Below are 25217 nucleotides of genomic sequence, written 5' to 3'. Positions count from 1 at the left end.
CGTCAAGCGCTCTTAACATTTTCCAAACACAACACTCTCGTCTTCATTTTTCACAAGTTCATAAGGTCACATTTGTAACATTTATATACATTGGTATTTACAAAATTACATACCCCTTTCTTCAGAAGTGTCAGGGAAAAGAAAACGAGTGAAGGATGAACAAACATATCGTGGAAACAAGTACATTATTTTCCACGTTTTCAGCAATTAGAAAGAGTCATCAGGCTTTACAAAGTTGTGATATTCCAGTTGAGTCATCTCCCCACCCGTTTTTGGGTCAAACTTGCATCTATAGAAGCTGCACAAAACTTTATTGCATCAGCTGCGAATATTGTTGTCTAATAAATATATAAATGGCTTCAGTCTTTCATCAAATAACTCAAAACTGCAAGCTATGGTGTCTATTTACAAGTTACATCCTTGATGGTTGTAAACCGGTCACCGACATCATTCTATATTAGTCTGTGTATTTACGAACAGTTTACATATAAATTGTGTACTGTCAAGAGTGAATCACTTCTTAGTAAAGACGGGGCTATGAATATGGCAGTATGATATAATGCATTTATAGGAAAAGCAAGTAATTAGTTGAGAAACTTATCATTTACTTAATTTACTCACCTTCCATCCATGCCGAGAATAACCACTGTATTCTTTTGATGACCGAATGCAGCAATATACTGAGAACCTTCCACCAAACGAAACTGGGCCAATGACCACACAGAGCTAAAATACTTTGGCATAACTCCTGAAACAAATGTTTATGCAAGTCACCAAACTTGTCATTTTATTGTGAATACTGCAACTAAAAAGACATTATGCTTCGCTAAATGAGCAATTATTGGGGAAAAAAAAAAAACTAAACTAAACACCATGGGTGTTATTTTACACTAACTTGGTCCCTTAGTGACCAAACAATGGTTGATTTTGAATGCATTTCTGTACCTTTAATAAGAGCGCGAGGTGAGCTAGATGGAGAACCAGGGGCATTATGATCCGGATTATCGACAGCTGAGATGCTGAACACATGAATGGTGCCCTTGTCACTTGAGACTGCTAGCCACTCAGCAGTAGGCGAAAATGCAAGGCTGTATATCTCTGCTCTATCTGCACCTCTCCTTACCTGCATCCGATATTCAATTGTTTTTAGTACACTCACTATGGACAGGGTTGTAAAAGAATCGAGAACATTCCTTTATAAACTAGTAAATGAAACTATTACTTCAGCCAGGTGCAACAGTGTAGAGAAATAAGCAAGAGAGAGAGAGAGAGAGAGAGAGAGAGAAAACAGGAACTGCCTTCTAGCCAGGTCCCTAAGGACCATAGCACATCCGCACATCACCTTAAGAAAAGGATAACCGAGCCTCTGGTGACCCCACCGACTGGTCCCGCAGCCAACATGGGAGAGGGTCAATCACAACACTTTAGTTAAAGAGACATAGGGATGGCATTTGAACCTTTCAACATATTACAAAACTTCCCAGTTTTAACTAGTTCAACCTTTCAACTTTTAATGTCTGGAAACAGAATATTTAAATGACTTTAACATTCAAAATTGTTTCCTTCCTGGAAAAAACATGACTTGTACATTCTAAAAACATTGGCATCCTCTTTTGTGGTGTTTTAATTATCAGAAGCTTAAATAAAAAAGTATAAAAAAACTCAACTGTAAACAAATTTCTAGGATAGTATCTTATCATAGTCATCATATGATGCTACTCAAACAAGTTTCGCTCTAAAAGTTTCTTTTATAAGTCTTATCAGCTCAGATTGACACATAGGATCTTGATTATCTTATACCAAAACTTTCAACACCATAATAAATTTTTGACACAGTTGGTGACCATATTATTGTATGAGTATGTACATAGTCACTAAAGGCAAAACAAAAAGATTTCACTAGTTCTATGTCTTGACTTATGAGAACAAAAGCAAATCATTCATTCTGGGACAGAAGATGTGTCTAACTAACAGACAACAGTTTACAATGTGCTCAGAGATACAATGTTCAACCATCAAAGACCCATATAGCTCCAATAGCATGTATGTACTCTTAATTTTGACTAATAAATTAAATCAACAACTTATAGATTGTGTAGCTTCTTATACATTCTCAAGCAACCTGGTTGCAGGGGGGAAATGCAAACTCCAAGAACTTTAACATTAATCAAGTATCTCTGTGAGTCGTAGGTTATGAGGCATAAAATCCCACAAATCAGAGATTTAATCTCCACAATCCAAGCATAGCATATGATATATCTTAAGGTTACGGAAAAAGTATTCATAAGTCACCAACTAGATAACTTTATCTAATTGCAATGTGCTAGGTATAAGGGAGATAACTTTATCTGATTGCAATGTGCTAGGTATAAAATAAAATTTCATACATAAGAGACCAATGCATCTTTCACATCAACCATAAGGGGGACTTAAAACAATCAGATAGCCATAACAATTTCGATAAGACTCTCTGAAAATCCAATCAAAACCTACGCCAATCATGAACTAGGTAATATATATGCTTAGTATTTCATTACAAGGCAATCTTTATCAGAACTGAGCATAAAAATGAAATAAAAAACCATACTTTTCTTCTAACCTCTGATTAAAGCACACCATAAAACTAAACTAACTCAGCTAATAGCAAGGCATTGACACTACTTAATGAAGCATATGCTTATAGTTGACCATTTATAGGCGGGTTGGATAATAATACTGATATAGTCAGAATTAGGGAACCGGCTATGATAACAACATGGTACAGGAAGAGTAGTCATAATCACTTTGTTGGTGTTGAGTGTTTGGTAACTTTTAATTATTTTTAGAACTGATAAATTATGGTATGTTGGTAATCCTTACACTACTCATGCAAAAATGGTGTGCAAATTTTAAATTGACTATTTGACCCCCAATAATCTAAGAATCATCAACAAAAGTGGGTTACGAACGCACTAGCAAGTTGGCAACTTAATTATTAGTTATTTTTTAACTAAAATCAAGCAAATTCTTCCAAATGAAAATTTTCCATCAACCCTATCCAGCCCATGTCAGACCACTCTAGACCCATCATCTACGAGGTAATCAAGCTCAACACGCTTAGGTGGTGGCCCAATCAATCGATACACCATCACCAAGAATTTTCTGTTTTCTTCTTATAAATCAATTGTTGCCTCCAATGGAGATGGAACCCCAGATACTTTTGAAATGCTCCCATCACCAAAACCAACTAGGTTACACACCAGTATATATTTTGCATCTTAGATAACGATACTAGAAGCTCGAATTGTCATATTGTTTATCCTATAGTTCTAATCTGTTTCCTGCTAGTTTAGAGTGTCAATTCCTCAACAAAGACCTCATATTTATAATCCTAAAAAAAAGGGAAATAAACAGCCTTTAAAAGATATTAAAAGTAAGCAAACTGCAGATAAACACCTAGACGAGCAAAATCCTAAACACCCGCAAAATCATTGTCAAACCAAATCTATAAACACATCCTACAAAATTAGACTATAGCAAGACATCATAACTATTGTCATCATCCAAAAACAAAAACTAAGAAGCCGTAGACTAAGAAAAACCAAAACTATATTCATCAAGCTCTCGCCAGACCGTCCCGGATTCTCAGCCCCGTCATGTGAGAGTTAAACCAAGCTCACCTACCTAGGTGTCTACTCAACCAACTAATCCACCATCACAAAAGAACAACTTTCCTATACATCTGGTACCGTGTTACCTCTAGTGTCACTAGATACTCTCTAAATGCCCCAAATCCAACTACTTTACAAGTCGATTGTTCAAAAGGTAGATACTTTGACTCTTAAACAACAATAATGCACATACATACTTCCAAACCAAAAATCTAATCACATGCTATAAACATCATAACATTCATAATTCATAAATGACAAAAACAACAATAATTCAACTTCAAATTACCTCGTGCAACAAGGTGCCGTCATGCGTATTGAAAACCCGAACAAGCGTCCCCTTATTACTCGCGGTAGCAATCATCCCACCATCTTGTGACAAACCAAAACAGGCAATCCTCGAATCATGAGCCAAGATGAACTTAGTCCTCTTAGAACCATAATGTTCAACTCTCACTTGCCCTTTTCTCAATCCTAAACACACAAGCACAAACCCACCAACCCCGGACCCCTGCGAAACCTCACACAGCCCTTTCGGGTTCCCAAAAGTCTCAATTTGTTGCAACAATTTCAAATCAGTAAAATTATACACAAATATTTTCTGTTCAAGGATCACAATTATTCGGTCTCTACGTAATCGAACCCCTTTAACTTCGGACCGAAACGAAAGCTCACCGATACATCTGCCTTGATGATCATCCCAAATCATGACTTTGTTTAATGGGTATTGAGGATTGGGCCCACCACCAACTAAGGCTAGAATGTTGCAGCGGAACAGCATCTGGACTATCCCGATTCCGCCCGTTTCGAAATCGCGACGGAAGATTTCGCGAAACGGGTCGCAGTTGTGGATCCGGAACCCGTTGTTGATACCACAGGCGAAACATCCGTTGTCTTGGTTGAATGACACGTGGTGCAGGCTGATTGAATATACGGGATGGTTTGTTGTTTTTTGTGGGAGACTGTCGGGAAGCTGCTGCTGGTGGTGGTCGTCGGATGTGGTTGTTGTGTCGGTGGCTTCGGTTTCGATTTCTTGGGTTGGGTTAGGTTCAGGGTCAGGGTTTGGCCAAGCCGGAGAAGACAAGGTAGAGACGGTTGCCATTATTTTTTTATTATTATTATTATTTTATTGAGTCGACGATGATGAAGATGATCTGAAAATTGTTGGGTTAAGATAACTTGTTGGATATGCAGTATTTATTTGGGTATTGTTTGTATTTACATTTTGGTACCGTATACTTTTACTTCTTTTATGTTTCAGTCTTTGGATAACTGCAAACAAAGTATAGGACTACTATGGTGTTTGGTGGTGTAGCCGTGTAGCTATAGATATACATTTAACACGGACATAATAGCGGAACCAAGATTAAAAATACATTGTCGCACAAAATTTTGTATTGAGATAAAATAACGATAATGATTTACTTGTTACAACTTTCAGCAATTTTTAAGAGTTTTCAACACTTTTTTGTTGTTATTATTTTTCATTCAATTGCATAATCCGGTTGACATAAGGTTTATTGTTAGAAAATTCTTTTAATTGTTTAGAGTTAGTACGGATATCTCTTTTTTATTTGACTTGTACTCCCAATAAAGAATACACCATTTTAAAAAATCAAATTACATAAATCTAACGGACTTATAAGTGCAACATAATTCTATCTATGCCTAGTTAAATATAATGTGGTCTACTTTGGTAGCGGTAAGCCCCATGTAACTGAAAGGGTATAATATTGCTAGATATTCTCCAATTTTTGTTCATAATCTTTTTTTTTTCTTTTTGTTCGCTTAGATATAGTTATAGTTTGTTTAAGACAAATTTCATAACATTATTTAGAAAGAATAAACAAACTTTCTTTTGAAACATATATGGTCGGCAAAAATTGAGTGTTAATCTAGTGATCACTACACAATACACAATTTGATCAAAATTGGATCAAAACGTGGTTAACTCGAACAAAAGCTAATAGACCCGACCAAAATTCTTAATACCCGATACTTACAAGGTTCCTGACTAATTAATGAGTTTATAGCTTTATCTTTAAAAAAGATAACGGTCGACTTCCTTATTCAATCTTCATTAAAAAGGTCTTTAACAAAATATAAGGTTAGAGTTTGGGGTACAAAGGCGGCCTCCAAGTAAGCACAAGCTTGTATATTTTAGAAAAACGTTACTTTATATCATATATATAAAAACATACTCGTGTGGACTTTTTTATGATGTTTTATATATTTTATTAAGAGTTTAAGACATTTGAATATAAGGATTTTTCGAGAGTCATGAGATTCATCTCAGACATGCATTTGTGTAATTTAAGAGTATGGAGTAGATTACAATGTCGTTCTTAAAAAAATAAAATATTATAATTAGTTAAAAACATACAATGATCCGGTTGTTAAAATAGAGGGGCACATATGTCATATGTTCTCAAAGTTGAATACGAGTACTAAATAGTATGTGTTTAATTTATTTATTTTTTGGAATGGTGATCGAATTTCGTTGGAAGCTTCATGTCGCGATTTGACAGCGAGAGGTCTAGCATAAGTTTTCTTAACCGGGTTCGTACTAGAAAGCTCCCTCGAAGTAGAACTGCCTATTTCAAATACTCGATGGGAGAAAAACCCCTATTAATCCATCCGAATGCACGACGATTAATATGGTAAACCTTGCCCCCTCAGACTTGAACATTGGTATACCCAAACCAAGCTCTCGTAAATATACTTCATTCATATGTTCTCCCCAATACTTAAACACAATACCTCATAAAAGGAAGACGACCTTCCAACCATTGAGCTAAAGCTCAAACACAATATGTGTTCAAATGGTTCATGAAAGTAAATTGTTATTATGCAAGTATCTATACTATTGACACACTTGTTATTATGCAAGTATCTAGAATATTGACATTGTGTCACACACCTTCTAGTTTAGGAGTTTATATGCATAGAAGTCAAGTTAAAGGGACGCATAATGTCAAACAAAAAAGTGAGGGGACAGGGGGCAAATTGCACTTCACCGGTTAGAATGGTAACTCGTATGGCTAATCCAATTTACACGTAATAACCAAACGAAAGGATACGTCATTTGCTTAGCTCCCACGCAACTGGGTGCCAACTTTATACGTTAAAGTGTAGAATCTCGGACCTGTATATTGTTTTTTTTTATACGGTAAATCTTGTAATTATTGGCATCATAAATTGTAATACAAAAGGAAAAAAAAACTCTTCAAATTTTAAAAAAAAAACCTATATCCCAATGGAGAAGTTTTTTAAAAGTTTATTTCTCACTTAACAAAAAATGTAAAATATCCTCAACTTTTAACTAAAAAAAAGTCATTATCTTCAATGATAAATAATTTTTAAAAACTTTAATTTTTTTCTATCAAAAAAATGTTTTTTTTCAACCTCTATTGGAGATGTTTTTTAAGTCATGTCTATCGGGTGTTAGAAATTATTTAATTTATTACATAGATATATAAAGAATATCAAACATTTTTTTTTACATATTGTGTATTTGTTGTTGTTTATTTATTGACAAAGCAACTTTAAAGCGAATGGTGGTCGTCATTATCAACATCACGTTTGATAGCATTACTAGTGCTTAGACCCCATGCGATGCACGGACAACCCTAAATAATTTTTCTTAAACTTTATTTTAAGATTGTATCAATGAATAAATATAACTAAGTTGGACATAATAAAAATATGAGTTGATTAATTTAAAGAATAAGAATGCTAGATATACCTTGGGATTTATTAATGATACACGAGGGCTTAAAACGCGTACATTGCATGCCGGAGAGAAATTATAAAATGGATTGCCCATAGTAGTATAGGCGCATATAAGAATGATTATGTTGGTTACTTGGATGTGATAAGTATTATAAATTTTCCCCCACTTTGATATATAGACCCACGTGGATGCGCTATAACCTTAAATAATTTCTTTAACACCAGTTCAAGCATGCATGTAGCGAAGTAAATGCACTCCTATTACAACTAATGACCATTTTTAAAAAAATTAATGACTTAAAATGCATAGAAAAGTCTTATTTGGCACTAAAATAAACCAAATATACCTCATAATTTTCATCACAGATTTAATAGGCTGTTCTTTGTATAAGATTTGAAATTTGTTGATCATTCATTTTAACTCCAATAGCACCAGTGATATCTACAATCCTAACTTGCACATTAAACCTACCCAAAAAAAAAAAAAACAGAGATACAATTTTACCACATAACTTAATGATTATAGAGTTTTAATATGAAATATAAATATATACCTAGGATTGATGAGAACTCTTTCCTTGTTACATGAACAACAAATCCACATTTTGTTGTCCCTTAAAGCATCAATAATGTCGACTGCATCCATGTAGAGATCGGTCAACTTAACTTCTTGAGAACAGTTCACACATTCCATTGAATACCATAACTGGTCGGTTGAAATAAAACCGATTGTTGCAACAACAACCACTTTATCAAACTTTTAAAATGAAAATGTTTATACATTAGAATGTTAAAAAGCTAGTTATAAATTCGAAAGAAAGTTATGTTAAAAAATAATCTAATCAAAAAATAAAAATTCACAAACAATGAATACTTACATGTTCGTCCATCAGGATCATCTCAATATTACCTATGTTATTAACATCTCCATATAGAGGTTGCTTCCATAGCCGCAAATTCTAACCGTTATCGTACATGGCTTATTATTTGGACGCAAATTTCTAATTGAAACATGGTTTAGTGAAGCCATGCTAAAATTGATCTGTTATGTGTTTACGTTTTGAAATGCCTTAAAACTGAATGGAAGTGGCCTTATATAGACATAGACATGCAAGGAAGTAACCGCCACAAGCAATACACGAACGGTTACATATTCAAATTTTCAAAAATTTGAACTTCTTGAAAACATAACTAATATGTTTTCGAAAATTTGAACTTCTTATAAAAGTAACTAATCCGTAAACCTTCCAAGGAGTAATATTGTAATGATTTTTGGGCTTTCTTACATTTTTAAGCATGCCACATAGGCAATAACTAACAAATTATGAAGTGAGATTTATATAATGTAGGGATTTTTGTATATTCCAAACAGCTTTTATGGGTGTAAACAATGACCAACAAAATCATAACGCAATTGCGAAATCGCAACTCAATATGACCACTCCACAAGTTTAGTGATGTATAATGTTCGCTACACCAATTTCAATATGAACTCGTTTTTACTCACTTTTATTAATTGTTTTGAAGACCAGTCTAACCAGTCTTTTAAATTCGCTCCGATTCAAATTGGAATATATGTGAAATATACCATAAAATGAGTGTTTGAAGCAAGATTCGATTCGGATACCTTCATAACCACTAAGTGAGGCGTCTACCATTCCTTTTACAAATTGTGTTATAAGGTTGCGTGCATAATACTTAGGGACCGTTTGGTTCGCATTTGTTTTTGAAGGATTGAAATTTGTCAATGAATAAAAAGCGTCCGATTTTGCAGGCTAGTCTAACGGGAGTTGTGAACCGCACCTATTACCGATTGAATGTTCGTTCCTGGTTTTGAAACATGATTTACATCTTACTTTGATCCAATAGAATATACTCAGTAATAAAAAGGACTAGTCAGTCAGGGCCCATGGACTTATCAGATCACCAACCCATTATCAAAAGTACATGCCATCCAATCCAATAGGCCTATATAGCTTACAAGACACACTAGCTCTAGTAATCTTGATTGCTAAGTGGGCCCCACACCTAAAAAAGGTGTACGATTCACATTCACACGTGCCTTGAAATATCAAAGAACCCGCGCATATTTTGAATTTTATTTTTTCTTTCCCAATTCCAATTCCCATCACTCTCTCTCTCTCCAACACACACACTCACATTATAAAAATCTATATTTATCACTCTCTCTACAAACACATATCTAGATACAAAGAATCTGTATCTATAATAAATTAATCAATCGATTAATGAGGGGCAGTTTCAAGAGAAGTAGAACCACCAGCAACAGCAGCAGGAGAGATACAAATAATAAGAAAATGAAAGGCTCGTTGACCACACATTTATCCGTTCAATTAGGTCAAATCACTTTCAAACCGCCGATTCACCGGAATAATAATTCGTTGAGGTTCCAGAATCTTCTTGATGAAGTAGTGATATCAGGTCAGGATGCATCGGAATCCGTGCAGCCGGCTAATACGACATCGTTTCCATCAGCCAAGGTTTTGGATTTTGATACTGACGTTAATTTGGACGATAAGGATTTCATTCTCAGTCAGGATTTTTTCTGGTAATTTTTATTTTTTTTAATAATTTAATTTGATTCAATTTTCGTTTTAGCAATTTTAGGAATTATTTTTCTGTAGATTTCTAGGGTTTGTAAAGTTGATTATTGTTATTGTTAGTTTAGTAATTTGAATTAGGTCAAAAAGTCTGATACTTGAGGGATGATGATATTGGATTCTGTGTATGTTAAGTGCTTATAGATTGTGGCGTTTTTTAATAGTGAAAATGTACACTAGGAGTTATCGCGTGTAATTAAAACACTTCATGAAATTGTATAGTGTGTATTATAGATTTATAGGTGCTAATAGGTTGGTGCGCCGTAAAAAAACTAATATGTTTGAATTCTTGGTGTGTTTTTAACTTATATTGCATAATTGTGGTGTAATTTTACACATTTCTATCAAGTAATTTAAAGGCTTCCGCTGGTGTTTTTATTTTTCCTTTTGTAATAAACTTGTGTTTTTTTATTTGAAATTCATGATGATGATGTTTTTTCATAAACATTTTTTTTGTTGCAGCACCCCGGATTACATTACTCCAGAAGCTCCACCATTGCCAGTCAATGTAGGGTGTAATAAGGTAAATTTTGAAGAGGTTGTGTTCTTGCTGTTTGCCAAGTTATAGTTTTGCTTTTGTTTATGAATTATTATTTGTGTATTCATTTAGTTGGAAGAGATGCCATGTCCAAAATCACCAGAGAAGTTAAAGTCTATCCGAAGTAATAGGCAAAGAGCAGGTTAGCTAGCTTGCTGGTTATAATTTATAAATATAAGCGACATTAAATTGATATACGTTTCTTTGTAACTGTTGCTATAAATTATAATATTTGCTGCATATGTGATGTAAAGATGGAATGGATGAAATGGGTCGTTCTTGTATACATAATAGGCTAATACTGTATGCATTTTGCAATACAACAGCATTTTTGAAGCTGGAAGATGATCCAGCGGTTGAAACTGAAACGGATGATAAAGTTGCAACTGAACATCAAATCAACAAGCAGGGGTATGTTTCACAATCTGCTGTTGCATTACGTTGTCGGGTAATGCCTCCTCCATGCATGAAGAATCCCTACATCAAGGACACTCCAGAAAATGGTGTTGACCCATTTGGTGATCGCAGGTCCAAGTGTGCAGGTACATGCCAATTAACTTCTTGTATACGTAACAATCATCAGAACCTCTTTCTCAAGTGCATTATACAAATGTTTCACTAGATTTGACAGAAAAGAAATATAATTGTGGGTGTTATTGATGTTTTTATCAAACAATTGCTTGCTACATGCCTATTTTTGTTTTTCTTGTGGAAACTTAACTGTTATGTATACGTTGCAATGAACAGTTTTCCTTCCAGCCGCAATTGGTGGTGATGGTCTTTCACGCTACCAGACAGATTTTCATGAAATAGAGGTATAGTGAATATTGAGTTGAGAAAGAATAGTTCTAAAATTTTCTTCAAAATGCCAACTATAGCTCGTTAGAACTAGCTTTTCCATTATGCAGCAAATTGGTACTGGAAACTTCAGCCATGTATTCAAAGTCTTAAAGAGAATTGATGGTTGCATGTATGCTGTGAAACGAAGCTCAAGGAAACTATATCAGGACACTGATAGGTACTCTGATTTTCCCACTCTATGCTGCTCTAAGATGTTGATAAAATATATTTAGCCGTGCATGTGGGCGTACTTGTTCTGATCTAGATGGCTTATATGGCGTTTTACAGGCAAAAAGCTTTGATGGAAGTTCAAGCTTTAGCTGCTATTGGTGAGCTAATTTGAAAACTCTTTCTTTAGCTCCCAAATTCCTATTTTAGTTGGTGTTTTTAAATTATAGTCTTTATGTGAACTTGCAGGCTATCATGATAATGTTGTTGGATATAATACTTCCTGGTTTGAAAATGAGCAACTTTACATTCAGATGGAACTCTGTGATCACAGTCTATCTATTAACCACTCAAGGAGACTGAGTCTAGAGAATGAAGTGTTGGAAGCAATGCACCAGGTTATTCTTTTATTCAACACATTCTTTTAGTTTTAAAAATGATGCACATGAATACAGTTTTCTTTTTATCGTGTGTGCTATAATTATTTGATTGTCATGCTATAATCACTATCTAAAATTATAGAGATGTAGACATTATGTATGTATTCAACTTAAAAATATTTCTTGTTTGTTAATACCATATGGATGACTCAGTTTACACAATTTAACTTGCAGCTGTTTGTTATAAAATATAATTTTGATGATGCTTCTCTTTCAGTTGGCAATGTTCTATATATACAACTATAAAAATGTTAAAGTTTGATTACTAAACCATTATAATTATAAAATGGTGTACAGATAGCCAAGGCATTGCAATTTATACATGAGAAAGGGATAGTTCATTTAGATGTAAAGCCTGAAAATATATATGTGAAGAATGGCATATACAAGCTTGGTGATTTTGGTTGTGCAAGTCTCCTTGATGGAAGCTTACCAATTGAAGAAGGCGATGCAAGATACATGCCACAAGAAATCTTGAATGATAATTATGATCATCTTGACAAAGTTGATATTTTTTCACTTGGAGCAACTATTTATGAACTTGCAAGGGGTTCAATGTTGCCCGAATCTGGGCCTTATTTTCAAAATCTCAGGGAAGGGAAGCTCCCTCTTCTTCCTGGTCATTCGGTTCATTTTCAGAATATACTTAAGGTATAAATCATTACTCAGTCTGGTATCTTTTTTTAAGAAAGCTTTCATGTTGCACACCTATTATTTCCATTAAGTTCGGTAAGTATGCCAAAATAGCTTTAGGTCAAATGGGTAGGCTGGAACTAGTCAAGTTGGTTGGTGTATATTAATCTCAGTTTTAACTTGACTATTAACTTCTATTAAGTATATAAGGTGGTTTATGCATTAAGGTTACACTTTTGTCGAGTTGCTCATTTGACCTGTTTGTTTTGTATTTTTTTTATGACTATATTTATGGTTGACATGCTAGGAGATAAAACATAACCCACATCAACATTTGCATATGTAAAGGTATTGGAAGCATCACCTCTAAGTTTTTGCTACAATTAACTGATTAAGTTGATTTTGAATTGTGCAGATACATGTAGTTTGCTGAATTTGTTATACGATTACTTAGATAAGATTTATGGCAAATAGTTGACAGTAATGTATGGAAATTGTTTTGATAACCAATAAGGCACTCAAATAACTATTCTTATCAAACTATGTTTCAATTCCAATTCTCAGAAGTTTTTTTTTTTTTTTGTCAACATGATGCAGGTGATGTTGGACCCTGATCCTATCCGACGACCATCTGCTAAAGAACTAGTATGTAACCCAATTTTTAACAGGCCCCACAGAACATTCAAAACCAAGTAATAATTGTTTCTCAATCACATTTTAGATTTTTGAAGTGACTGGTATGCTGCAATGTTCAGCCATCTAACTGAGAACACTAAGAACAAAAGCTGGAAGGCCATTTTTCTTAGATTGTTTTTTCTCCACTTCCTTGCACCAAATTTTGTATTCCAATGGTGCTCGAGTGCTTCACCCCCTTTTTTGTAAAAAAGAAATCTTGTGCTTTCACTGTAATATATCAATGTTGTGACCTCTTTAACTTTGTTTAAGTTAAACTTTCATTACTCCTTAGTCCTTACAACCTATGATTCAATATTAATTAATCCGCTCTGGACATTGATTGTCAAATTTTTTTTATCGCTGCATGATAATTTTCTTATCATGCAAAGGTTGGAGGGCCTTTTCTACCATTTAGGTAGAAACGGAAGCAACCTCTTTACCTAGGTAGAGGTAAGGTTTATCTACATCTTAACCTTCCCCATACACTGTCGAAGTATTGAGGCTCAAAACCTGCGGAAGGCGGCACTGAGCAGTTATTACTTACTTTTTACTATGATAATTTTCTTATCTATATCTATGGTATTCGTAAGGTTTATGTCAGACTCAAACTTTCATTACTTGCAACTTTTGTATTTTAAATGTAATGATTTATTTTTCATCACATTAGCTTGCTGTATCTAGGGTCAAGATTAATAAGTCTGCTGAATGCCTCAATGCAGAAAAACAGATGTATATTCATTACTTTTTTCTAGATTAATCTTAACATATGATATTTTTTCGAAGCTAATTAATGTGAACGACTTTTCTTTTTCACTATTGACCGGCTTACCGAAGTTAGCATTGTGGTTGTATTGTAACTTGCACAAGTGTAATCTATTCAACCCCAGGGTCATTGCATAGTGTTTTTCAAAAGAATGCAACTTGAAATCTAGTTGAATAGAATTTGATGAAATGACATTTAAATTGTGTTGTGTTTGTTTCACAAAAATTTATATTTTAATTTGATTTACATTGAGATTTAAAATTAAAATCATCCATTGTTATACGAGTATTTAATTATGCGGGTACATCTATAACGACTTTAAATTTATTTATAGTTAATTTTTAGTTTGTACGTTCAAAGTGTTTTAATATCCGGTGCATTCACATCCATAAATTTTTTATTTTTTATTTTTGGATAAAATTCATACTTTGCTTATAGCCATTTGGAGTTTTCAACTTCTAAATCTTTCGATTTGACATATTTAGGTCCTACAATCCTCACAAAACATATTTGTCTCAACTCCAAGTCTCCAACTATTGCTTAAAACAATAATACCCTGTTTTTCGCTAATAAACTTGGGCCATACCTTACTTTGGTATTTGGCCCCTCAACTAATTTTATGAACATTTATAAACCAACATTTATTATGGAATTCTCTCAAGTTATCAATTTTTGCTGTTTTTTTTAACCATTTTTATACTTATTTTCAAACAGTTTTGTTTTATATTCATTCTTTTGGCCAAGATAGGGATCAAGAAAAAGATGAGAACTTGTTAATGGTTTAACCTACAAATGTATCATTATCAAATTTTGTCTTTTTCTTTGGAAGCAAAATCTCGAAGGTGTTAATGTGAATGAAACAATCGGAGACTCCTATCCGGCTACTCAGCCATGATTCCCAAGTCATCTCCTCCGATCCCGCCACCTTGAACCGTCATTCCTGGTACCACGATCACGATACCGAGAAGTGTCATTCTGCATTCTCGACATTTCTGGCCTATAGTTGTAATTCTGGCCTTGAGGGTCTGAATAATCCCACCCATCAACATACTGGTTAGACCTAAACGGACTATTTTCGGGGCTCCAAGATTCATATGCGGTTTCATCCCGATATTGCCCGTTTCTCACCCTCGATACACCTGATCGTGATGAAACTGGCTGTGCGAATTCTCTTGTACCATATACGCCATAGTTTATGCTTTGCTCTGTTTGAGTATACGGACTAGAACCTAAACTATCCCGGATGGTCCACGACTGAACCGGTGAAACCTGAGGCTGTAATTGGGACGTACCATGTCCAGCCATATAGGAGGCATTCGAAGATGCATACCCTCCTTGCAAAGTAAAACCGTTGTCAGCTGCCGGAATGTTTCGCTGCTCGGGGACCAAATCAGAAAACCTCTGATGTATTTCTTGTTGGGTCAAGTTAGCTTGAAATTGCAGACCATTTACAGTTGCCGGAATATTTCTCTGTTCGGGAACCAAATCAGAAATATATCTTTGTTCAGGGACCAAATCAGGAAATCTTTGTTGTGTAGTTGAAGAAATGGCTTGCTGGCCCAAAGATGTGACTGTTGTTGCCGGAGTTAACAAACTAGTTTCTTGAAAATGGACCCCCGGAATGGCATAAATATCCCCGTTGACCGTCACACTTTGACCAGAAAATTGGGTTTTAGCACTTTCTGACCGCCATCCACTCTGGATTAAAAGAAAATTAATCAGAAAACCCCCAAAAAAAAAAATATTAACTAAAGAAAATCAAAACTTCCACGAAATTCAATCCAATTAATTGATAATTACTATCTTTTAACTTAGCCCATCAACCAAAACAGAGGACTCTTTGAGATATAATATCTATCTTTTACCAAATTTTACCATTCTTATTGCTAAATATTTAAACCATTATTAAGCATTTTGTTGTTGATTGCAAGGCCATCAAGAAGGTGAAAGGAAAAAAGAAATGAAAAATAATCCACTCAAATGGTAAAAACTTGTTAATAACTTCACAAGCAAGTACGGATAGGTACAAAACATGATGATTTGCATATAACTGACGCACCGTTACAGGTTCGCTTGAGGGAGTTGGAGATGGTAATGAAACTTCAACCTTCTCTGCTTTCCTTTCAACTAACCCATCGACAAGACTACCAATCGAGCCACCCTGAGCCGCATTTACCTTTATGGCATCAAGAAGCTGAACCATTTGTTCGTTGGACAGATTCCCACCTTGACCAGCCGTGAGGGCGAAAACAATTTGTGGGTTTTTAAGCAACACTGCCAACAATTCAAGATCTGGTTCTGCCGCATTCCTGTAGTTATTTTCAGTTATTGTACTTGTACCAGCTGCATAATTATTTGTATGCTCTGGTGCAACTTCTGTAGGTTCGGCTATCATATTGTCATCGTCGTCAGGAAGTTGCTCAATTGGGATAACTGGTGTTAGTGAATCATCATAGTCCATTTCTTGGTCCCATGGTTCTTTTGGGTTTGGTGGAATTTCAAGAATTGTGTTGTAAAATACTTCTTTTTCACGTTTGATTCGGTTGTTTTGGACATCAACTTCTTTGCTGTTCTCTCCACAACACACACTCCATTCCTTAATGATCTTCATTTCTGCATAGCATCAGAACATAAAGAAGCATGAGTAAATCACTAACCTAAAAAGCACCAACAGTTTAAATTTTATCTCAAAAAAACAATACATATAACTCCATCCAATAACACAATTTCCATGCGTTCCAAGTATATGAGTAAACAGTAACCTAAGCCATTGTAACTACTATTACATATATAAGTGCATGCAAATAAAAATATTAGATTATTTTCATTACGAAAAAAGGATGCGAGTTAAAGCATCCAAAATTGGAACCTACTTGTTTTACGCACTACCTGATGCAAAGTGATGTTTAAATTGTAATGTTAAGCTAATCACTAATCACATCTTTGTATGATCTTTCTTGCACCTTCCACATAAGCCTTCTATATATAAGTAATATGAAATCCTCAATTTGCTTTGCCCATATCAGGTTGTTATCCAAACCACAGCCACTACATCAATGCACGGTTTGGCCAACAATATAGATGACCTCTGCAACATTGGTCTCGGACATCTCGAGTTTTTTTAGGCCAACTCTAACTAAGCATTGTAAAACCAGCAGCTTATGTTGTTTTAATGTAACTTGGTAAATGTTAGCCAAAATCAACATCAATTTACAACTCATAGATTCTGACATGATTGGATAGGTTAGTTCATTATTATTTCAATATGACAGCAAAAAGAACATACAAGATAGGACCCACAAGGATCACCACAGATGTCTTGTCCAGTCGAATTGTGCAAGAAAAAGCATACGATAACATAGTGGAAAAAATATACAGCATATAAGAGTACATTACATAACTATTTCACCAACCAAAGTTCAACTGTTACTTGCTCCATGAGCCAATAGAATATACACCAAATCTCTAGATGTTATGAGAGGGTTTGAATTTGCATCACTATTTGATTCTCGAAGTGAAAATATATATTAACCAACTATGAGATTATTTACTAAGTACATCTAAACAATATATCCAATCCCAAAGACTAAACATAATACACCATGCACATGTTATGTCTACTATGCCAACAGATATGGTTCAAATAAGTTCAGTCCAAGACACAGTATCGGTATTTATCAAGCTTAGGTCTTACGGATTAGATTTGCAATAATTAAGGAATTTACATCTCCCATTGTACTCTTAATTCGTACAATTTGCGGACTCAAATATTTACTCACTAACAAAATATAAGCTACACAACTTTGGAAAATACAAAACTTTAGAATGACTCAATTATATTAAGAAAAAAATGTTGACTACTTTGCCTAAACACAAGACTGTCATCTATCTCGTCCGACCTTAGAAAACTTTACAAACAGCATAATGTATTTCATCACAGCCTGATTATTTAGTATGATGATTGGTTAGACTCTCCGAGTAAAATTATTTCTCTAATCTGAATATTATATTATGTTATATTCCTACTTAATTAGCTTTATTCAAGAATTGGTAATGCAATCGTGAAACACTGTCGATTGATGAACATTTGTAAACACCACCTTTGTCCCAATGCTACGCCACCTCATAGGCTCACACAACAACCCATGACCCCAGTACATTCATTTGAAAGGCGAAGGTTTAACACAAAGAGCGTATTTATTTAGCTCTTGTATTATTATTATTATTTTTTAACGGCGATTGGTAGATTTATCGTGGTTTGACATTTTAATGTTTTTTTCTTCTCTTAAGAAACAACTTATACAATGCCACATCAAAATCATCCCCATGGAAATTGAGGAGAGAGTATGTGAAGGGATTGAATGATGTTGAACAATAGTAGTGTGATCATCAAGCCACCACAAGAATCCTTTGAAATTTAAGTAAAAATGGACTCACTTAAAAATCTTGTTGCAAGTTTGTCAGATTAAAAATTGCCATTTTATATTTGCACTTTTCATGGAAGATAATAAAATATTGTCAAGTTATTATCTCATTCAACCCTTGCGTGATTTTGTGCCTACTTTTGGGCAAATTTTGCAGCAAGTCTTGTAGATTAACCTTGTTAACAACAAAATTTAGAAATAATGAGGTTAAGTTTAGCATCATTCTACCATGAACTGAAATATGTGTCGTTCCCATGAACCTGCAAACAGTTAGCACCAGATAATATAGAAAACCTGAATTTTTAACGTGATTATACCTGGTGGAATCACCCAAGATATCGGCAACCTCTTGCACTTTTTCCACACGGGTTCTTCCGATAACATAGTTTCCTTCCTATGAAATGGAACCTCCTGCACTTCATCACCTGACATGACCTTCATTGATCCCATATGTTCATCAACTGTAGGCTGAACATGAACTATAGCTGATAACGAAGTCATACTAGCAGAATTAACATGCTCCCCAGCTACAGGAGCATGAACATGTGACAAAGGCTGAACATGAACTTTAGCTGCCAAAGGAGCGATGCTAGAAGTAAAAGGCTCCTCAACTTTGGGATGAACATCTGCCAGAGGCTGATCATGAACTTTTGCTGCTAGAGGAGTCATACTAGAAGAATTAGCAGGCTCCTCAACTTTAGGATGAACCAGAGCTTTGGGCCGAGAAACTTCTGTTTTCACTTGAGGGTTTACATAACTTTCACCATATTTACTACGCATGAACTGAGCCCGCATTTTAGCTTTCTGTATATCATCGGCTGATAGTGGACGGCCCTGAGGTGCAGAAACCACTCGTGTAACCTGTGGACCACGGGTGGCTGCTTTTTGGCCAGGTTGCTCCACAAGTTGTACTTTTCTGCGCTCTCTGGTGTCTATAATCTAGTCAAGGCAATAACTTTTTTTTCTAATTCCTTCACTTCAATACATTTAATATAAAAGCATTGGCTAAATACTGTAAATCTGAAATTACTAGTAAATTTAGTTTATTTAGCTGTTCAAAAAAAAAAGTAAATTTAAATTTAAAAATGTTGTTTTCTGCTGAGTTGCACAGCTCTGACCTACGGTAGCTTGAGTTTAACATGTGGTATATGGTAGCTTGAGCTGATCTTGTTTTCTGTTAAAGTTGACTGATTGCTGATTAGTTACTGGCCAGAAGTTATCTATATAGGGAGGACGAAAGACTCGACAACCAACAATAGTTGAGCCTATTTCGCAGGGGTTCCAAACTACAAATCTTGGTACTGCAGATATGGGTGATTACTTGATTAATAATTAAATTTTATTTGCTTTCACGAACTCATTAAAATCTTCAAAAACGAACAACATATCTTGAATACGACAAACCAGTTGCTCTAAAATTACCAGAGGTGTTACTGTGCATATTAAATATATACTTATTAGAGGTGGAAAAAAACAGCAGATTTGATAACGGGTCAAAATGACCTCAGGTCAAACTCTAATCATTCTATGGATTTGCTGGCCTAAACCAGTTTATTTCTGATTGTTTTATATAAACTAGCGGGTCAGATAGGATTGAAGTTATGTATATGAATAACATAATTTTGCTGATATGATGATTTAGAAACTTTGTGCATTATAATACATTTCTGGTCACTTTTGGTCAGTTTGGTCCGTTTTACTTTCCCTTTGAAGCTAACATGTTTCCCATTTGACCATTTTAGAGTTGAGATATAAACGAAATTGTCCCATTCTGGTCGAAATTGCTACCTTTAGGTTTTATATATCTATGTTAGAATCTATATATTGTGTCAAGGAATCATGTATGAACTAAAGAGCCTTCAGTAGTTCACTTTCCATGAGAACACACAAAACCCCAAGGATACGAGATGAAGATACACCTCTAAGAAGCTTCGTATTGGAGTCATCAGAAGGCGCCGTTAGCAATTTCATCGACTGAGACCTGTGCAGAATAGGACAAGAAAGTATAGAGGTTAAGAAGCCGTACAAAAGCTCTTGTTAGAGCATCTGAACTTGATCGCTATAATTTAGTTGTACCTGGAGTTTTCGGAGTTCTCTTGCAATAAATATATTGCTCCCTAATTAAGAAAAACAAATTTCCAGAAATTAATATATGCACAATGTAAAGAGGATCCACCAATATATTTGAATTCAAATGGTTCACTTAAAAAAAATGCACATGACAATGAATTTTGGTTTTGTGAACCTCTTAGAAAATATCACATTTGAATCTTTAAATCAGAAGTAGATTTCTATGGGATGAAAAAATAACTCAAAGAGAAAAACTTGGTGGGGATAGGCTGAGAGGGAGTAACTCACAGGATTGTCGATTCTTGCCTCCAACGATTCATTTTCCATAATCTCACCAATGCTATACATTAACATTATATAAAAAAATATAAAAAAAAATCACATTAACTGACGACATAATATTAAGCAGAAGTCGGAACATAAAGATCGGACTTACCTTTGCTTCAGTAGCATCTCATCTTGTGCATCAACCGGGGAAATATTGGCATTGGTCTTTCTTAAAGCCTGGCTTCTTGCAAACATTTTGCTCCATCTAGACAGCAGAGTTTTTGCTCTCTTTGAGATATCTGATCTTCAAATCAGACAATGAGACTCACAAAACACCAAAATAAAACAAGCAGGAAGCAACCATACAATACATAAATTCCAGTTGAACATGAAACGGATGCATGGGTATAACATACAAAATTGTATATGTTAGGTATTTTATGAAAAGATGGCATGTCTAATTGTCTATATTTAACTTGGTTTTCCGTAAAATAGTTCTACAAGAGAAAAATGAAATGTTTTTGACGCTAACCAAATTAAAACACACCTGATCCCCGATAAAACCGTAGTTTGTTAACACTTTGCAATATGGCTGACATGTGAGCAGGAAGAGCTTTATGTAATGGCAGATGACAAAGAACCTGCAGTTGGATCTATTTAGTATATGATGAAATTATAGTGCAACAATACCATCTTGAATAGTTCACGTACCCTAAGAATGACATGAAGAACACTTGTTTGCTCTTCAATTGCTGCTTGACTCAACCATGAAGCTAAAATCATCACACCTCCATTTGTCATGAACCTGCAATTTCATTGAAGTATTATTAAATCATGAAAGTTGCACTAAGCAATACGGAAAGTGTCCAAAGATATATATATACATATATATATACCAAAAGAGTACTGAAGCGTTTTGTATCTGCAGGATCCATTCCATCAATTTGACTTGCCCAGAAAATGTTTCTTCTTTCCGCAACAGATGAAAAATATTTGAAATAAAATACTTATCCGAGTCATTTGTATCGGCCAACACCTCATCTTGCATGGAACAAGACGGCTCTTCTACATTGGATGGACCTATTGAGTTCAATGGGACTGGTTGATTTGGTATTTCCACACTAGAGTTCAGTGGCTCAGCCTGCTTTTGCACACTCTCAACAGATTCAAGTGCCTTCTCTCTTGATAAACGGATAAATCTCCGAACTTTTGTTCGTTGACCATTAAAGAAATCCCTCACCTAAGAATTGTAACAGATATTAATTACCAAGGATTTGGTGATAAAGATTACTTTGAATGTGAGCATAATGCTTCAGGGGTAATTGGAAATCAGATATGTATATATCAACTCATTATATTATTAATTGATGAACGTAAACAGAAACCTGTGTGGCTGTCAAACCAAAAAGAGCACTAATTGCTCGGGTTTCCTTCTTGCTTATTTCATCTTTAACGGAAAAGATTGCTTGCATGTATTTTATGGCTTTCGGATTCAACAGATCTCTGGGTCTTTTTCCTGCAAACAAAATTAGAACGAAAGGCACAAAAAGTAAACAACCCTCAAACCAAAGTCCCAAACAACCACTATATATTAACCTTTAACATAATTATGCATCTAAGATGTCATACAAGAACCAGAGGCATAGACAGACTTATGAAAATAAGATGAACACAGAACCTTCTTTGAAGAAGAATAGCATGGTCTACTGTAAAGTAGCCAAAGCAAAGCTCTTTATTACTTTTGTATTTAAAAATTTTAATACGATACAATGAAATAGTGACATTGATCCAGAGATTAGACCAGTGACCCATGGCGTCTGAAAAACGATATCCTCACCTTGCGGCTTGGAGATCAAAAGATAATGCCACTTTATAATACATAATAATCTATAAAGAAGACTTGTCTGCTTTACAAAAACTGTCAATCACAGAGTAGTAGAAACCATGAAACTTACCAATTTTAATCGAGAGTGCGCCCGCTGCCTGCATATAAACAAAAACAGATGATCAAAGCAATACACAATGTCAACTGATGAGACTATCCATGAATAAATGTAATAAACCAGTAGCAAATATTAGTATATCACAAGTCTTTGCAGCATTTCCTTTTTATACTCCTAACGGTATCTATAGTTATAAATTCTAATAAAAGCATAAAACTTTCCTGACAGCAGATATCACCATTGTCAAGAGAACAAGCAAAACAAATTATACTGCATGTCATATATATTTATATTTAATTAATTAATAAATTGACTTCCCCTTCAATTTCTCAAAATTAAACTGCATATCAAAATTTATAACCACCCTATCATGTACTATATATTTTCTCAAACTTTTTTTCCTTCTAATAAAATTTAAAACTAATGATACAAAATTACTAAGAAATACATAAATATTAGCTATATATGTAAGTATATGTGTGTGTATATATATAACAAGAAATCACAAACGCACCATTTCTTGAGAAAGAGGATTAACGCCGGTGAGTTTACATTGAGTTGAAACAATGTTTTGGAGATCATATATCTGTTTACTTATTAAATCCTTTTGTGAATCCAATAACTGCTCATACGACGTCGTATTTTTATCATTGGAAGATGAAGATACTACCAGAGCCAGCTGATTTGATATCGCCATTACTGAATATCTATCTCTATTTAAATTGAGCTAAATTAGCATTAATTACGATGTAATTAGTTTATTTGGTGTTTAAATAATTGGATTGATAATTGAATTGAACTGAAGTGGCGTGGTTTGTTTAGTTAGGATTAGGGTTAGGGTTTGAGTCTGGGTTTGGAAGAAAGTACGGTTTGTTTGATGAGCTTTTGTGTGTGATACTAGAGAAGATGAGGGTGCTAGTTTTGGTATAATTATTTGTAAAGGGGAACAAACAAAAAATTTATAATACGGTATTACAATGTTTACCTTATTAATCGTAGTGTTTTTTTGAGAGATTGGTAAAGGTCCCCCATCAATTAAGATAACATAGGTTATACCTCTTGCTTTCAAATTATGATATGAAATTTTTAACGAAATTCACCTTTAAAAAAAACAACATTTTTTATGAAAAATTTATAACAAAGGGTTTTTTTATTGTTATTAAACTAGTAATGCGACGGTGGTGGCAGCGATGACAGTTTGATGGTGGCGATAGATAGCTATGGCAGGTAAGATTTAGGACAATTAGGTAATTTCTTATAAGTAGTTTAGAATAGGAGGTTCATTAAGGGTAAATTAGTCATTTTCAAACTTTTCTTTTTCTAACTTTTTAACAATATACTATAACTTTTATAATGTAATAAAGATAGTATAAAAATATCGATAGTATAGTAATTTTGTTATACTTATCATTTCAAAAATGTTAATCATACCAAATGTTTTAGAATTGTGTTGTGCGGAATGTATACATGATACATCAGTCTATAATTTTTTAAAGAAAATATAGTTTTCTCAAATGATCCAACCATCGAATTCGTCGAGTATCAATTTTGTATGATAATCGTTATTGGTGATGTTTGAAATGAGTCATAATAAACGATATAATTTATCTAAACTATATAAACTATGAGAAAATGATCTGAGCTGTAGTAGTACATAATTGCTGCCTCAACATCCCCACCTGAATTTTCCCAAGCGATTAAACAAATAATAAACTCCCCCTTGATTGTGAGGGTTGCAGTTCGGATTTTCCGAACAGCTGCAGTGCATATGATTTTCATATGATATTGATGTGAGCTTGAAAATATCATATATATCCAAATTAATTTATAAATATCAAAAGTGCTATTATAAAGTATGAGATATATCATAAATACCTAAATATTTAAATTTAATGAATGTATAGTCATATAGAACAATAGTATCCTTTATAACTATATGTAATATTTACAATTTACCATTTTACTATTTTTATTCGGTGGATATAAACTTAAACCCGCATTTACCGATTTTCAATAAGTGCAAAACTTTCCTTATATAAAGATCAAACATCAAATTCGATATTAAGCATAATGGGTGAAAAAGGTCATCACGTTTGGAAGAAATAGTATATCTAACAAAAGTAAGAACGAAAAGATCACAAAAACTTAGACAGTTTTTAAAAAACTATTGGAACTTTAGATTATCATGGGCAAATAAAAATATTTTCTTGTTAACAGATCATTTTTAACGACTATAATCTTTTTCATCGTATCATTGCAAGACCATACTAGATTACTCTATATGATAAAACGCGAAACCTATTTACCAATCAAATTCAAGTATGTCATATGTAACTGAATTTGTTCAAAACTTTATATTGGTGGTGTTTTTTGGATTTTTTTTTTCATTTAAACTTTACAAATATTTATATTTACTATGAATAAGCTTTGATTTTTGAGACTTAGTACAACTT

At 34.1% G+C, this 25217-nt stretch overlaps 3 protein-coding genes across 4 annotated transcripts; 1 reads left to right on the top strand and 2 right to left on the bottom strand.

The window, feature by feature from the left end:
* Positions 1 to 18: 18 nt before the first annotated feature.
* On the bottom strand, positions 19 to 4860 carry LOC122594314 (autophagy-related protein 18a). Its single transcript, XM_043766792.1, has 4 exons — positions 3940 to 4860; positions 946 to 1123; positions 622 to 748; positions 19 to 298 (listed from the first exon to the last, which is right to left on the bottom strand). The coding sequence occupies exons 1-4, from the start codon at positions 4750 to 4752 to the stop codon at positions 208 to 210; spliced, it is 1209 nt and encodes a 402-aa protein (XP_043622727.1). The 5' UTR covers positions 4753 to 4860; the 3' UTR covers positions 19 to 207.
* Positions 4861 to 9519: 4659 nt separating this feature from the next.
* On the top strand, positions 9520 to 13597 carry LOC122593639 (wee1-like protein kinase). Of its 2 annotated transcripts, XM_043766067.1 has the most exons (11): positions 9520 to 9951; positions 10466 to 10526; positions 10614 to 10683; positions 10868 to 11083; positions 11289 to 11356; positions 11450 to 11559; positions 11670 to 11710; positions 11799 to 11947; positions 12287 to 12640; positions 13220 to 13267; positions 13344 to 13597. In XM_043766067.1, the coding sequence occupies exons 1-11, from the start codon at positions 9632 to 9634 to the stop codon at positions 13383 to 13385; spliced, it is 1479 nt and encodes a 492-aa protein (XP_043622002.1). In that variant the 5' UTR covers positions 9520 to 9631; the 3' UTR covers positions 13386 to 13597. The 2 variants fall into 2 exon arrangements, with proteins under 2 accessions (XP_043622002.1, XP_043622000.1); XM_043766065.1 differs by having other exon boundaries at positions 13220 to 13597.
* A 1212-nt stretch (positions 13598 to 14809) lies between these two features.
* On the bottom strand, positions 14810 to 23675 carry LOC122591372 (homeobox protein LUMINIDEPENDENS). The gene is made up of 13 exons (XM_043763642.1): positions 23279 to 23675; positions 22777 to 22804; positions 22207 to 22337; positions 21718 to 22061; positions 21533 to 21626; positions 21369 to 21462; positions 20991 to 21120; positions 20843 to 20894; positions 20561 to 20601; positions 20389 to 20465; positions 18802 to 19416; positions 16120 to 16673; positions 14810 to 15758 (listed from the first exon to the last, which is right to left on the bottom strand). Exons 1-13 carry the CDS (start codon positions 23459 to 23461, stop codon positions 14964 to 14966), a joined length of 3138 nt encoding a protein of 1045 aa, XP_043619577.1. The 5' UTR covers positions 23462 to 23675; the 3' UTR covers positions 14810 to 14963.
* Between the last annotated feature and the right edge of the window lie 1542 nt (positions 23676 to 25217).

The sequence above is a fragment of the Erigeron canadensis genome, chromosome 3 (assembly GCF_010389155.1).
Source record: "Erigeron canadensis isolate Cc75 chromosome 3, C_canadensis_v1, whole genome shotgun sequence".
In the NCBI taxonomy this organism is placed as follows: Eukaryota; Viridiplantae; Streptophyta; class Magnoliopsida; order Asterales; family Asteraceae; genus Erigeron; species Erigeron canadensis.
Note: the sequence above shows the minus strand (reverse complement) of the source record. Positions and strands in the feature narration are given on the sequence as shown.